This window comes from Aphis gossypii, chromosome 3 (assembly GCF_020184175.1).
Source record: "Aphis gossypii isolate Hap1 chromosome 3, ASM2018417v2, whole genome shotgun sequence".
Classification (NCBI taxonomy): Eukaryota; Metazoa; Arthropoda; class Insecta; order Hemiptera; family Aphididae; genus Aphis; species Aphis gossypii.
This window is the reverse complement of record NC_065532.1, coordinates 42,303,701-42,321,820: the sequence shown is the minus strand read 5'-3', so window position 1 is coordinate 42,321,820 and position 18,120 is coordinate 42,303,701. Positions and strand designations below refer to the sequence as shown.

The 18,120-nt window shown below is 35.9% G+C and overlaps 1 protein-coding gene across 4 annotated transcripts in view; it reads right to left on the bottom strand.

Annotated features, from left to right (window-relative positions):
* Window positions 1-1,921: 1,921 nt before the first annotated feature.
* LOC114128046 (mushroom body large-type Kenyon cell-specific protein 1-like) overlaps window positions 1,922-18,120 on the bottom strand; it is a 111,409-nt gene continuing 95,210 nt past the window's right edge. For all 4 annotated transcript variants that reach the window (XM_050202707.1, XM_050202705.1, XM_050202706.1 and 1 more), the window contains 3 exons: window positions 13,945-14,132; window positions 7,437-8,221; window positions 1,922-6,439 (listed from right to left, as the gene is read on the bottom strand). In XM_050202707.1, the coding sequence (XP_050058664.1) occupies window positions 3,619-6,439; window positions 7,437-8,221; window positions 13,945-14,106 (3,768 nt within the window). In that variant the 5' untranslated portion in view covers window positions 14,107-14,132 and the 3' untranslated portion in view covers window positions 1,922-3,618. The remainder of the gene's footprint in view (window positions 6,440-7,436; window positions 8,222-13,944; window positions 14,133-18,120) is intronic.

Below are 18,120 nucleotides of genomic sequence, written 5' to 3'. Positions count from 1 at the left end.
TAATTTTTATTTTATGCACAATAAATTATACATACGTATTTATAATAAATAATATTATACTCGTGCGTGCATAACATAAATGCGTTCGAGTGGTCATTACACTAATACATCTTACTTGTCGATGACATCTACAAAAACGTCCTAAGTCGTAAAAAACTACGTAAATACCTGTACGAGACGGTTGAGATCAGCATAAAAATTTATAATAATATAATTTATACACCTACATGGTATAGGTATACCTATTATACCGTGATCACCGTAACATACGCATTATCACATGATTTTAATACCTGCAGTACTTTATAGGTAGGTACACGCGTGATCGACCGGTGTCCGATGCGCACATCTCGTTATATGCATGCGTATAGATAGGAACTTATGATTTTTTTTTGTCAGTTGATTTCGATTAATCGATATCGTAATTTCCGTTCGATTAAACATTGTTTTTCTATAGTTATTTATAGACACCTGCACCTCGAGTTATTCGTTCGATCACGTCTAACCTAACGTTTCAAACTCACACTCGTTATATAATAATATTTAATGATTCATAATAAAATCAATTATACTCACAATAGTGTTGTATGTGTCTTGATCGTAGCCACACTATAAAATCATAAATCATATTAGATTTCATTTTATCGTAGTATACGTATATAAGGTGAAATACATTCAAAATTAAAATGTTTAGACTACTGCAGATGATCTCGCAGATAGGATACGATAACTCGTAGGCACGACACGCATAATATTATACGAGTGATATCATTTAACCATAAAAACCATAACCTATAGTACTATATTGTTAGAAATTTATAAAAAATTCATTTTTATTTGTACATTAGTATATACCAATTATTATTCAGCTCGAGCCATGACATCGAGATCTTATTCAGGATCAACTCCATACGAAGTGAAGAATAATACAAATAGGTATAACTCACAATACTTTATAATTTTTATAGGTATACACGAGGTATGAGAAAAACATAAGCGGATTGTATAAGCATTGTAGGCAAGTGGTTTGGTAAACATGTGGACATTTGGTTGAATTATTTTTTTGTCTAGCGCATTATTTTCAAAGTAAAACAGCTAGCACACCGTTTACTATTATCGTGATGCAATAATATTGGATTACCATTGTAAATATATTATATTGAATACCGTAGAAGGGGAGCAATTGAAGTTTCTGGATGCTAAGTCTTCAGAACAGTCCCCTTCCCGATGACCATTTTGTATGAAGTACACACATAAACACGAAGAAGCAGATCCTGAAAACGTTGCAGCGATGACAACGACGTTGAAATAATATAAGATACATGATGTATATAATATGTACGATCATAAAAAAGAACGATTTTATTAGTACAAAAATTGACCTCAAAGAAGTTTGTATTATTATTAAAAATAATATTTTTGTACAGAGTAAAATGAATGACACAATTCGACAGTAATAATAATTATCATATACGATATTATTTCAATAAAAAATAATAACTAAAAACGTAAGGGTACAAATTGAAAAAATATTTTGTTTTGATCATATGAAATACACAGTTTTACACATTAGCACTACGCATGATGTCTGAGACTTAAATAATTACAAAAAAAAAAAATAATAATAATAATAATAATAATAATAATAAAAGAAAAAAAACACTGTACAACAATGCATTTTAATATAAAGACCATAAAACAGTTATAGCCTATATTTTAAAAATATGTTTTTTTCTTTAATGAACACAAATTATTTGATTACACATTAATATCAATAACAATATACAACATTAAATCCATAAGTTCCGTAACGCTCTGTCATATTTTCATATATCCATTTATCCCACTCCCCCCCCCCCCGGAAAAATTATAAAATGCAGTTGAACACGATACTCGTTATAAACGTACGTATATTTTTCAAAAAAAAAAAAAAAAACGTTTTATTTTGGAATGTTTTGCTGTCTTTGGGTTTTTTAAAAATAATGTCACGAGAACTGAAGATGAAAATTTGAGTTTAGCAGTTATTATATATATATACTATAAATCGCGTTGTATGGAATGTAAATCGATTTTATCATTCCCCTTATACACAGGTTTGATTGCGGTCGAATGAGTACATAATACAATCAAAGCACAATCTTCCTCTCTATATATATTATATATAAAAAAAAAACAACTACCTAATGTCGTAATGATATGATTAGAGTTTTAAAAAAAAAATATATATATATTAAAAAATCGAGAAAAAATTACAGACTTTCATGTGATAATAATATTATTATAAATCGAACACTAAAATAATATATTTACATTTATTTGTTTTTTTTTTTGTGTTTTTTTGTTTTTTCTTTTAATATTTGCTCTTTAATTTTATATAATCATCGTTTTCCTCGATACGTTTAAAAGGAACAATAATACAAAATAATAGTCTTAAAAATTATTCAATTTTTTATATATATATACATACAAATATAGAAGTGATTACAAAAAAAAAAAAAAAACAATTCCTTATTCCTTACGTATATAAAACGAAAAAACTTAATAAATTAAACGTTTTGTTCGTATGGAACACGTGATTAGAAAATATAATCAATTATAAACATTCGTTAAGCGCAAATACGGCTCTACCAATGAAATATTTCAGTACACATATTATAATATATTATACATACTATCAATATTTTTATGGCACAAACATTTTCATGCATGATTTTCGAGTACATGTATAACGTGTATATTGTATTATATAATAAGATATAGGTATATACATCCCTCTAGTCCGTGTATCGATTACCATTAATTTTAGATTAAATATCGTATTATGATATACTATAGAAAGGTATACGTGAGACCTTGATATTAATCAATACAACACAATATGACATACTATACGAGTATATATACCTACAAATAATAATGATTTATGTAATAGTATTGTATATATAATATAATATATATTATAATAATAAAATAAATTATAAAATTTTTTACACTGTACATAAAAACGGGACGTTTACAACCAAAAAATATTCGTAGTTTTAAAACATGGTAGTGCAATAAAATTTTAAGTAAAAAATCGTAAGATTTTTTTTTTTTGTTTTTAAAATCACAATAGAAAAACACAACGTAAACGAATATAAACAATTTTTTTTTTTTTTTATCACAAAGACGCCGCGAAATAACAATTCATGGTGGTTTTCATTACCGTCAGCAGTTTGGTAATGTGCGTTATTCATGCATGTATTATTATTTCAATTTTTAACACAGACTACGTAAAAATTGCACTAGCCGATTATATATTTTTAAACTATATCGTTCTCTATCCTCAATCGAAATCGTTACCGAAACAAAACAAACAAAAACTCACACCACCCTTCTATTAACAAGAATACATATTATAATATTTTTACTCAATCGGCGGCAATAGAATTCTGCAGTATACCATCATAATGATAATATTATATATTATTATATTATGTATTTTACACACTCACACAAAATCGTCTCACAAGACGTTTATATAATTATTCGATTTGTTCCCGATTTTTTTGTTTTTATTTTTTCAAACGCGCTAATTATTAATATATCATGTTATATGCATACCAACGGTTATACCTCTCAGACGACCGCATCGGCGATGTCGTCATCGTCGTTTTCTGTTTCGGTAGCGGCGCGTTCGGGCGACGCGGTTGACGCCCGGTCGGCGACCGTTTCGTGTTCGGAATCGTCGTGCTGCCGATGACGATGACGATGTTCCTGTCCGTCCGGTGACTCCAATCGTGACTTCTCGTCTTCGCTTTCCGCGGCCGAGTCCTGGCACGACGGTGGCGAGGCCGGTCGGTCTTCGCCGTCGTCTTCGGGCCCAACCGCTCGCGGCGAACCTTCCGGACTGCAGTCGTCGCCGCCACTGCCGACGCCGTCTCTACCTGCCCCACCTCCCTTCATGGCGTTCTTGGCGGCCGCTTGGACGGCCGCCATGGTGGCAGCCGACTTGAGCCCCGTCTCCAGACTGGACCTGATGATGCCGTCCAGGAAGCTGCCGTTGTCCGTCCCGTCGTACAGGTTTTCGGCCACCTCGCGGGCGTTTTTGCCCAGGCTTGCGATGGACGCGGCGGCTACGGCCGCGGCCTGGTGATGGTGCAGCCGCGACTCGGCTTGCATCCGTTGCATCATCGACATCGGTGGGAACGTGACGGGATTGCGCTGGAACTCCATGGGAACGTGGAACGGGCTCGGGGCCCAGAACGGAAACGACGGTTGGTACGGGCCCACCGGGCCGCCCGCGGCGTCGAACATTTTCAGCCCGTTGGGCGTCGGAAGCGACGACGGCTGTTGTTGCGCCGCCGCCGGGAACTGGACGTGTGCGGGCAGTTTGATAGCCGGTGGGGTGGCGGACGACGAGGACGACGAGGTGGTGGTGGTCTTGTCGGCCGGCCGGACGGCCGACGATGACGAAGACGACAGATCGGACGTCGACTTTTTCCGGTCCGAGTGATGGTCGGCGACGGCGGCGGACACAGACGACGATGACGGAGGGTTCTTGGGCTCGCGTTTCCTGGGCCGCATCAGATGTCTCTCCTTGACCTTGTACTCGAGCGTGGAGTGTGGCACTCCGTAGTAAGACCCGGCCCGGTGCACGCTCATCTCGCCGCGTTGCACCGCTCGCACGGCTTCCACCAGGCTGTCCCGGTCGTAGTTTCGATACTTGCCCCGCTTTGGTCTGGTTCCCTTGCCACCAGCCGCCGCCGCAGCAGCAGCCGCAGCCGCAGCGGCCGCGGCCGACGCCGAGTTGGAAGACGACGACGAAGAGCCGCCGGTGTGGAACCCGCCGCCGGCCGACGAGGGCGTTATGACCGACGACGACGATTTGTTGGTGGGCGTCGGCACTCGTTTCCGGCAGTCGTCCTGCTGCAGATTGTTGTTGTTGTGGTTCCTGATGACGGAGTTGCCGGTACCGAAGGAAGCGGACATGCCGATCGGTTGTTGCTGCAGATGATGATGGTGTTGTTGTTGTTGGTGATGGTGGTGTTGCTGCTGGTACTGTTGATAGGCCCGGGCGAACGACTCGACGGCCGGTATGGGCGGCGGGAGCGGCGGATCCGATTGGAACCTGTGCGTGATGCTTTTGGCGATCACGTCTTTCAGGTTTACCGGATGTTTTCCGCCACCGGTTGACGACGGAGGCGACGACGAATCGCTTCGGGCACTGTTGGCTCGGCCGGGAGACGAGACGTCCCTGCCGCTGGCCACCGACTCGTAATCGCCACCCTTACTGCCGGGAACCGGCTTGTACGAAGGTATTCTCAGGATGACGTTGGACGGATTGGAGTCGTCGTCGTTACTGCGACCCGTGTCCATTGGTTCGGACGAACTGCAACCGTTCGACGTCCACCGTCTGGCGTCTACCAGTTTGTTGCCGTACTGTAGCTGCAACTGCTGCAGCTGTTGCTGTTGCTCTTCATCCAATATTTTGCGCATCAAGTCCTTGACGGTGAAGTCTTTGAGGAATTCTTGCTGGTGGTGGTGAGCCGCTGACACGTGTTGCTGCGGCGGTGGCGGTGGCGGTGGCGGCGGACTTCCAGTCGATTGCAAGTGCGGCGACGCCAATCCGGCCGCGGGCGACGTCACTGATGAGGACAACAAGTGCGACAGATACGTTCCCATGTGTTGAGGGTCCAAGGCTGCCGCCGCCGCTGCGGCCGCCGCAGCCGCCGGCCACAGGTCCGCGGTTATGGGAAGCGGAAACCTGGTGGCGGCTGTGGGCGGTGGCGATGGCGAACGGCCGTCTACCGGTACGTCGCGTCCGGAGCCGCGGTAATGCGTTTCCGGTCTGTTTTGCAGCAGTTTGTTGTTGGCGTAATGCTGCAAGAACATCCGGAGCGTCTCGGCGTTGGGCATGGTCGCGGCCGCCTGTTGCTGTTGTTCCGCCGTAATTCGCAGCAAGTCTTCGACAGTCATGTACGACGACGACGACGGCGTTCTGGGCTGTTGGCCGCGATGCTGCGGCGGCAGATGTGGTTGGTGTCCCGAGTGGTGGTGATGGTGTTGGTGGTGGTGGTCCTTGCCGTCCGCCGTCGCCCTGTTCGTGCTGCATTCGTCTTCGACGGACGCCGTTTCTCTGTCTTCGTCGTCGTCGTCGTCGGCCAGCATCGGCAACATTTCGGCGGCTTGTCCGTTGGACGGATCGTCTCCGACGGTCGACGCGTCCCTGATGGCTACTCCAGCGCCAACGGCAGTACCGCCACTTCCGGTGCTGTCCCGTTCCAGCGCCAACTTGTATACCTTGTTCCGCAACGTCGACCTGGGTATGCCGTATATGACGGCCGCCCGTCTTGTGCCCAACTTTCCGCTCTGGATGTCCCGCAGAGCCTTTTGCAACTCGTCCTCCGTGTAAGTCTTCCGGCCGGCTAAATGACTTGGCTGTTTCCCCGGTCTCGACCTGCAAAAGCAAAACGTATTGTTTTAAATGAGCTGGTACGTATCGCGCAACATATTTCGGCATGTCTGACATGCGCGCGATATGTAGTGTTGTGGTCGTTACTGTTACAAAATATGTTCGAGTTGCACTCGATCGAGTCTATAACAAAAATCCGTCTGTGTGGGGTAAGTATGTATCATCGCATCACCGCGAATACGATTTATAGTAGTAGTTGTAGGACGAAAAAAATACTATAGAAATAATCGACCGATTTGTAATTATTGTATCTAGACAAGCTAAAATTTTAAGCAAACCGATTTTACGGCATAATATTGAACACAGTCGTGTAATACCGACTTTGGAATTTGGCCTATGTTTCGATTTGAGCGCAACGTGCACAATAATAGACAAACCAGCCGTATATACATTTTAAAAATGCATCTCATCAACGAAACCGGACATCTGTACGCCACAAACTCAATGTACTAAATACGTACGCGCATTCACGCACTCGTAAAACCAAAACAAGTGCTTATTACGGACATAAATCACTTTTAAAGTGTACGCACGTTTACATGTATACGAGACCGCCTACGTACAACTACTGCAGCGTGTGGCCGCGTGCCGTTTAACAACAACAACGACGAAAATAATTGCAATATGTAACCGCACGATAATTGCCGGCCAGAATAAATTATATTTTTTCATCAGTATACATGTAAATTCGTCGATGCAAATCACAATATTATATAACGAAACACGCCTTGTCGAATCGATCGAAAACGGAAAAGAGCGAAATATGCGATACAGCTGAAATTATTTTGAACCTCAAAGACGGTCTACTCCATTGACGGAAATATAATATTAATATAAATATTATAAGCTGTATTATGTTACACGAGTATAGTGGACCTACGGAAGTGTGGTACCAAACATGACGCGAGTAATAATTATAATTATAATGTATATATACAACGGTTTGGTATACGAGTTTTAAGGTTAACACACGGTCACTCACTTAAACATGTTCCGGTTGTTGGTGTTCACCATGGGCACGTTGAGCGTTGCAGGGTGCGGTAGGAACGTGGACGTGTTCGGTAACAGGTCGCGCAGCTGGTTCACCATGTCCGAGGCGATGAGATCTGACGTGAACGGGTTGATGGCTACGGTGGCGGCGACGGTGGCCGGCACGTTTTTCAGCTCGGCCGACGGCGTGGACGACGAGCTCGGGCACGACGGCGTGGACGACGCGGACGACGAACCGCCCGAACCGCTTACGTTGTTGTTGTTGTTGTTGTTGTTGTTGTTGTTGCTCTTGGCGCTGAGGTCGAGCGGTTGGTCGAGCGACTGGTTTTGTTGTTGTTGATGGTGACGGGGCGGTGACTTGCGACCGGTGGCCGCCGACGTCGCGGCCGCGGCCGCAGCCGCTGCAGCCGCCGCGGCGGCCGTCGTCTCTTGGAGCCTCAGCGTGGCGGCGGCCAACAGCCATTTCGGCAGGCCGGCGGCCGCGGCCTCCAGCGCGCCGGGCGACGGTGGCCCGCCGGCCGGTGTCATCGTCGTGGTGGACGACGACGACGACGAGTTGTTCAGTGACGCGACCGCGGCCATTGCGGCTGCGGCGGCGGCGGCCGTGGGATTGGGCAGCAACAGCAGTGGAGGTGGCGGCGGCGATCGGTCATCGGCGCAACACGGCTCTGATGCCGCCGTCGGCGGTGTGGACGACGCCCGCCTGCCCGGTTCCGGTTCCGGACTCTCTGCGCTGCGACTGCCGCCGCTCAAGCTTCCGGTTTCAGACGATGGCTCCTGCGAACACGGCAAGTATATTATTATTATATAGTTTTTAAGTAAACGATATCACGTATATTAGGTATACTTGATATTATTGTATTATATTCGAATTGCGCTGGGGTACGGTTTTGCAAAAAGAAACCGTACCTGCAGCGCCCTTTTAATTTAATTGATTTGCAGTATTTATATGCTTTAAACAATTATTTACTTAGACTAGATATTCAAACTGCGATGATCGGGGAGTTTTGGTCAAAGAGGCCGCAGTACAAAAGGGGAAAACTAATTATTATCGACAATATAGTAACGATAATGATTGCCATTACGGAGTTGCGATTGTTTAAACGATTAATAAATATACAGATATTCTATTTTTCATCACTATAACAATTTGGTAGCCGTCGACATAAAATATTATACAGAGATCTAGTCACAGTGGGATGAAACAGTTTGGAGAATACCTGAATACTTGCTTTACACTATCGATTATATGGGCGTCAAAAAGAGTTACATTTTTCGTGTGGGAAGATTAAAATAATGTTTTATGAACATTATAGGCACATGGATTGCAACGTATTTTACAGTATTATATATCTACCGTTCGTGTCGTCTGGCACAGATTTTCAAGAACTATCGTAACGAGGAATGCATTACACCTCGGATCCTGCAATGATGCACTGAAATTTTCCTATAATTAGGATATTATTTTACCCCTACAGGCTCAAAATTCCTAACATAAATACCGAGGGGTTGAGGAAGTTTAAATTCTCCGGGAAAGCAATACCTCTTTGTGGGACTACAAAATTCCTAGGATACATATAACGCTGAAGGCATTACAAAAAAAAAAAAAAAATTAGACAGCTTTTGCTGTATAGACCTTCGCCGCATGTGATAAGAATCTAAAATGAATCCGGTGAAACTGCTCGGCGATTGGTTTTTATCGTGATAAAACGAATCGATTATAATATATTATTTTACATAAATGACTTCGCATCACGCGGTACGTACGTGAAACAATAACGATAATAATAATAATAATACCACAAAACCGTATAAATATATTATACTATTATAGGAAACGCCAAATCGGGCGATCAGATGCAAGCATACCTACCATACTATCGAGATAATAATAGTATATTGTTTCAGGGATAAATAATATTATAGCGAAACAAGCGAAACTTTTCCAACGAGTCACGAAACACCTCAGTAGTGATACGGTCAAAAGTTTAGAGTATAAAATATTTTACACGACGAATTCCTATATCTGCACATTAAAATCGACAAATAAAAATGCCGATGAACTCGAAGGACCCTGCTGCATCCTCTGATCCAGTTGCATCGGTGCGAAACTTTTCTGTGATAATTAGAAATATATATATATAGTGTTCTCGAAAATAATAATTTATGCCGATAAAACGAGATCATACGTATATTACACATTACACAACAATTTAATCAGTTTTAATTTTTTTATTCAAATATTAAGTATAATAGAAATTACACTATTTTACAACTTATATATAGGTAGGTACACAATTTTTGTTGAAATAGTATATTTGAATCCTAATAAAGTCTATAATTGTATTTGTATGTGCTCTCCAAAAGTAATTATTTAGCAATAATTGTATTATAAATCAATTTATATTCTTGAAATAGTAAAATGAATGTAACATGATATAGAAATAAATCTCGATAATAAAAAAATTCTTGAAATTTCAAATCGGTTTTTTCTTTGATGACTTGCGCAATTATGACGGTGCAGTATCTATCAAATTATTGTATTGAAAAAAAAAAATAAAAAAACAACATTATTTTGCTAAATATTCTATCATTGATTATGCTTAATTAAAAGTATAAGATGTAATGGCATACATCTCTTAAATATTTTATAAATTATTCGCGTTTATACTATTTAATCAAAGATTTATAAAACATGATAAAAATTGAAATACTGATAGTTGAAAAACGAATGAAAAGGTTTACCGGTTTTAATACATTATTATATAGTTTTAAATTAAATATTTTTCAGTAGTTTTATTAAAACGATTAAAATATAGTACATGTATTTCTTTTGCAATATACGTATGTCTAATTATAAAAATATGCTCAGCCGATTAATACTGAAGTATGTTATTTATAGGAAATTATTAAGTATATTATACAGCTATACATACTTAACACGATGTAGATATTACACGAATTTTAAGCAAAGCCCGTACTTGTATATAATATAATACATCACATAAGTAATATAATAATTAATAAGTAGATTATTATACAGGTAAGAATAATTATATTATGGGTTGAAGTACACACCGTAGTACTACCTATTCACTTTAATATTACGCATTAATTATAATGTTTTCCTTAATAATTGCAATTTTCATAATTTTTATACATACATAATAATTATATTTTCAATACTTTCGCTTTTGACACGTTATGATTAAAATCATTGGCATATTTAGTACAGTATTGAATTTAATATTAAAGTGTATACATATTTAAATTAATTAATAATTATATATTGATAATAAATTGAAGTACACCGTGTTTCTTTTAGATTATTCACTGCTGCAGTTGTATATATACTTGTCGATATAATACGTATAAGTTAATAGTTACGGCTCGGTGATTTTCGATCATCCAAATAAGTTTATTAATTGAATACTTATAAAGTTTATTAATATTATTAATACGAACCAAATAATACGTTGTTATAATGTCATCATATAAAATGTGCATTACGATCTCTATATTAACGTCATGCCGAAACATAATTTATATAAATACATATATGATATATATTATATTATTATAATATGAACAATATATTTGTGCATTAAACTCAAATTAAATTACTCACAACGAATGGATCGAATGCATTAGATAATGTTGAACATATAATAATTATAATAGACTTTTTAGCAGTAAAGTCCTATATTATATTATAATAGCCTGCAATACACCTAACAAAATAATAATGTCTCATAACAATAACAATAATAAAACTCAACGCGATCGTCAATAAATTTTAAAAATATAAACATACATCAGACACTCTATATAGCTTATAGAGTTTGACAGTGTTTGTCGTGATTTAATTGGGTTGAGCTTACTGCATCCTACTGCAGCGTATAATATTTAATAAAATCGTAAGCGATATCGAGGCAATAATAATAATAATACTCTAAAAAGAGGAGCAAAGGTACGTACTTACATATTGTTATGTGTATAATACATAAATATATACTCGACAATAACTCGTAATTTGTATAATATGTTTTTGTAATTATTTTCAGTAGGTATAATTCGCTTTATTTGTGTTATTATTGTTGTACCCGCACTGTTCAGTCTGCTACATCCACGATTCATAGCGTCTGTAGTTAGGTATATATATGTATAATAATTTATTATATATTATTATTATTACGGTCGAGGCGGTCGTTCAATAAACTGTACTTGCGTTTTGTATTTATTTAGTGTTTACAACACTACAAACGTGCAATGCAAACGCTCGTTGTTTTATTTTAGATAATATACGAACCGAACGAATGAACGCGTGATTTTTCTTTAACACGATATCCGATTGTCGGAACACGCTTTAGATATTATAATAGGTATATACCTACCACAATTTATGCGAATAAAAAGACCGCGAAACGTTTTCTTTTGTTACACATTATATTCCGGTGTTTTACGATTTATGAATAAAAAAACAACAAGAAAAAAAAAAAACGACCATGAATAATAATAATTTCTCGGGAGCACCTAACCTCCTATCAGAGGTTAAAAACAAATGAATAAAATGGTACCTATATACGCGTATATGACGACCGCGCGAAATGTAGGTCATTTGGAAACGATGACAAGTGCACTCGATCGTATATATGTATATACACACATAATATTATGTGTGGACTGCAGTCATTTAAAAGGTAAATGTCCCACTGAAAAACTTCGCGAGCTTCCGCGCGCTGCAGTTATATTATACGACAACAATAATAATAGTATAATGTTATAATACATAGCAAAGCGGCTCGTGATAGACGTTGTTCTTAATTACGAAGATGAATTAAAAATTGGGTATAGCATTTAACTGTTGTACACACACACACACATAAAATAGTTTAAATTACGCACTAAATTGTTGTACTCGTATAGCTATAGGTATACAATGTGTTACATAATAAACTGTGTATTTTACGCCGTATTAGTGTTGTGTTCCCTATATAGATTTACGTCAGAGCAAAAGCATATCAAAGGGTGTCTAAATAGAAATTAAAACGATCGGTTAATATGATTTATACACTGCATATAGACGAATAACTGTATATAAACATTTTGGGAAAATGAATAACACTTGAAACTATAATTCTATAGGATGTACCTATAGCATAGATACCTATAATAATTCTAAAACGAAAACGGAGAAAAATATCATAATATTATTATAACCTATTATTTGGTAAAATAAATTGTATGTCAAATATTTTTGAAAATAAATTACTTATATACAAATTTATAGCCACTTCTGCTCATTTTTAAATCTTATTGGTAATAAATAGTTGTACGTACTACAGCACATATTATAGTCGAACCATAGTATAAGTATAATAAATTTATACATCTACACCATTTTAAATCAATAATTTATGAGTAGTCATTGCTAACAGATATACGTTTACATTTGCTAGTTAAGAAGGTAAACATTGAAGTGTCAAAAGACTATGATCAATAGACACTGGTTTAAAATAATGAATAAAAATGCATTAATATTTATTAAACTTATTTAAATACTTGCTTAACGTGGTTATTAAATATTTAAGTAAAAAGTGCTGCAGTGCGCTGAGTATTGCTTTCGTTATTTCTAACGCCAATTATTGCCAATTTTGGTACAGCTAAATAATTATATAGGTAGGTACTTAATAATAAATTACAGTTCATGTAACATTATTTAAAATATTTATAGGTATGTAAATTTAATCTAAATAATAAGAAAATTATAACTATTATGTCGATCGTATCTAAGCATATTATATGTTTATATGGTTTTCGTTCGGCATTTTTACAAATATTAAAATTTGTTCCCGTTCAGTTTACGAAGGTTAGGCAAATCTATATAATGATATGGGCATATCTCCCCCCCCCCATTTGTTGTTTTACGTTTGGACTAAAATCCAGTTTAAAAATATTTATATAAAACTCAAAACATCCAAAGGAGTCTGATTTTACAACCAGTCACATAGAAACCAAAACAAAGAATAAACGCCTATCATGACCTTGATTACAACAAGACATACACATATATTATTATTATATGACACTGAAAACTGACGACAAATAATATTATATACTGCACACAAACTTAGTTTGGTATATACTTTAATCCTATATTTATTGTTACTAATTAGAACAAACAATTTTTTTTCGTGCATTGTAGGTATCTTTAGTTGTAAAATTTTTACTAAAACTATTTAACTACTTGTAATATAGCAAACTACGCGTATATTCAATCTCATATGTATGGTAATGCTTTTAAATACCGATTGTGCAGACGTTAAGAACGAACGTTTATCGATAAAATAAAATCATTATTCCTATATAAGTACAATATAGTTAATTGACTGCCTTTCTCCAATAGTCTAAATTTAAAAAATCGCAATTGTCCGACATCATATAATAAGATAATTAATATAATATCAATAAGTACCTATCTATGAATTTGCGTTATTTACCAGTTCTGCAGGTGAGTGATCCGCTATACTCAGGTCTGTGTTCACATCACACGAATTACACGTTTTGACGGGAACCCATTCTCTCCGATCCATCAATTCTTCTTCCAGTAAATAATTTTTCGCCAAAATGTCTTGATACTGGTGCCATTTTCTTCTTCCCATTAACTCTTCAGCGATCCTTTCCAATCCTGTGAACACATAAAGAACGTTGACGTTGCAGTTAGGTACTCACAATAGATAATATAGCCTGCACGGTAATATAATAATTATAACACCGTAAATTATAAATATTATAATAAACGACGATGGCGGTCTGCGTATCGTGTGCAACGAAAAGTGTATTGCATTAAAATATGCATATAATATATTATAATAATATGAGCTCGGCAGCGACAAACTAGAATTTCCAGAAATAAAATCGGAGCGCACATACGAAATTGTAATACTGCACTGTTCGTTATACACGACCTATATAATATTTAGACACCAGATATGTATATTGTGTACCTATATGCACTGTAACAGCACACACGCACACAGCTCTGCACGTCATAATATTATATATGTTTTATATTATACGTATATTCAGTGTACGATTTCATGGTTTTCGACTGATTTGGTCCACGAATTTTCTGTATTCACTTATACAAAAAAAAAAATAAAAAAAATAATCTAATATAACGCTATAAATTCTATTTCCGATTGTACATTATATACATATATGTATAATATAACACAAATGATAATAGTATACGACGAAAAAATTTTGTTTTATCTATAATAATAATAATAATAATTAGTCAAAACAAACAAAATTGTATGACTACGATTTTTTATTTTAGAGAAACTGTATAAGGTCTAATATTATAGACAATTATAATATATATTATATAGTACCGACTTTATTAACATAATATTATATTAAATTAATAGCAATAACTGCAAAATATATAGCCGTTATGTGATATCGCAATTTTTTTCTAGGTTCTGCGATACTTATACGATTCTGTTTGGTCGTTCTAATCCAATATACCTACCTATGCTTATCCTATTGCTAAATACACCTGCTTATCGACCATATTTCAACGTCTACTTTCAAAGACGTTGAATGGATTATAATTTTTTTAGTACCGGCTATTATATATTATTATCTGATTAAATGTAAATATCTCACTATATTACATTACAAGCATAATATAATACAGGAAAATTCAACAATATATAGAGTAGCATAAAATGTCCTATCTATACTATCTAATATCTCTGGTAACTGTACATGTATAACAATATATAACATGCGTATATCATGAATACACGATTACAGAACATAGGTATATGATAATGATTTAAATTTTTAGTCTTATCTCACGCAGATTATTAAATCGTATAATTTTCAGCGTTATTTCAGATTATATTCTGATCGACGAAATGCTGCAAAGATATGTTATTATAATTAAAGTATTATCTTTGAAAAGAAGTATTTTTTTTTTTTAATATTTCCACTCGAGATTAAACGCATTCTATCATAATTTGCGTAATAAATTTGAGTTTATGATTTTTTATACTCTTTTAAATTAAATTTCTTATTTTCGCGATGTGTGTGTGTGTGTGTGTGTGTGTGTGAAGGAGAGAGACGCCACTTTCTAAATAGTCAAAATTTGTATGTAATATATTTAAACAAGTATAAGCAAGAAATATCATACGCGGCGTATGTTACGTTACCATATACTACTTACAAGAAAATAAATTAATGCAATTTAACTATATAGGTATGTATAAGTTAGTTATATATAAACTTCAAAACAAATATCAGACTACAGCACCAAATGTATATAATTAAGCACATCGCCAGAAACTCCAAGGATGCATCGTAGCCAATTGTATTTTACATACGAGAAATAATAAGAGTATATATACTTAAATATATTATATTCTACATCATCCATTGCACCTTTATAGTTTCAAGACAATATAATTTTAGATGTTTCTATTATTGATTATATATTTTATATATTATTACCTAATATAACCTATATACATAGATATTATTATATGTTTAATGTGACATATGCGTGTGTCTGACTTGTATATAATAAATTGGAGTATATGAGCATTCATTAAAAATAAGAATTATTAAATTACACTATAAATTAATCCGATATGAATTTATAAAAAGGTGAAAGTTAGCGTTCCTCAAATGCGATCAAATTTTCCAGGTAGGTATAATATACAATATGTTACCTTATATATTTAATCAGATTGGACATCATCGTATTAATACTGCAATGAGTTTTAAATTATAACAATATTTCGGTTTAGATCATTATATAAAAACATAATATAGTTATAACTATATACATAGATATTATATGTATGTATATAATATTATTGCAATAGCATAATTATTTTTTTATTCTTCTACTGTGTTAAATTTATATTACAATCAATATATTATAATATACCTATACCTAATGACATTATACTACGTGTATAAATTAAATTTTTAAATGTTATTATACGAATTGTTCAATAAAAAAATAACGAGGAAAATAATTTGTTACTACAGGTTCAGCTGCGACAGGTGATAAAATTGGTCGAGCCAAATGCGTTTACTTATTATATGAGAGTATATTATACTCGATTTAAAGTTAAACCACGTTTAAAAATAAATAAATATTTGTTCGTAAAATCAAAAATAATAAAAAATACATATTAATTTTACACATACCAATCTATTTGGTCAGATTCCTATTTATTATATAGGTAGTCATCATAATATACGAATTACGAATTTAAAAAAATCGCCGATATTTTAGGTTTTATTATAGAACATACCTATAATATAACTCGATGATGTATAATAATATTTTATAGTCGTTATTTATATACATATAAAACGTAGTTCTACAGCAGCTCTGGATGAACATCACACGACCGCCCGCCCGACGGTATTCGTTTACAATAATGTTATTTAGTATATAATATATTAGTAAAACGCGTATATACCTACCAAATAGGAACGCCTACAGAACAATATATTATATAACGCTCAGGCGACGAAAATATATCGGTAAAAAACACTCGTTTATGAACATGTTTTTTGGTAGATACGGTGACGGATTATTCAACGCATATCTATACATAGGTATTATAATAGGTATACAATATTATATTATATTTCTAACTCAAATAATGTATACGAGTACCTAAACATGTACAGATACATCATTACACGTATATAGTTACGAGTGGTTTGTCTGCGAACGGATCGTCTCGTCGTCTTCATATAACTATATATAGATATATACATAGGTATATTATATAAATACGATATATATTGTGTTTTAGTAATATTTTACTTAACTCGGGTATACGGGAAAAACTATACACCGCGATAATATAGGCGTGTCGTGTGATCGTCGAATGTCGGTCAATTATTGTACATATACCCTGCCCACCGTCTTCTCGACGATGGCGCTGCAGTTAACACTGCGATATTGCCTGCCGTACATATAATAGGCGTACATAATAATATCACCTGTACACATATACCTATATTTTATATTAAATTAGATATCTATATACTATTATATACGTGTGCCATATCGTAGTCGCAGCCATCTAAATCGCGCGCGTTCGGGAGGTAGACAGGTGGTAGGTAAGTATAAAAAAAAAAAAAAATTAGAAAGGAATTGATGACATTCCGTTTACAATGATATATTCAATTAAAAAACTCGGCGGTGGCGGCGCCGCGGCGGAATGAACGACGTCGTCGTCGGCGCGCGCGATACGCGCTCGCGAGCAGATACGCGAGGCCTACATATACATATATATATATAACATAATAATATTACTATTTCTATTATTATTGTGTGTACATGAAAACCGGGACCATGACGACGACCATTTTGAAAATGAGGCGGTGCGTTTGTCGTTTAGCGTAGACCGGTTCGCCATCGATTGGTCAAATCCGATTCGAGCCTATATATACGCGCATGTTATATACCTACCTATGTGTGTGAGTACCTGTATTTACCTGTTTCGGCCAAGGCGGCGTTTGAAAATAATATATTATATAAAAGTGTGTGTGTGTTTGTCTATATTTGTGCAAGTTACCTGCTAGGTACCTACTTATATATGTGTGTGTGTACATTTTTTATATATAGATACGTATTA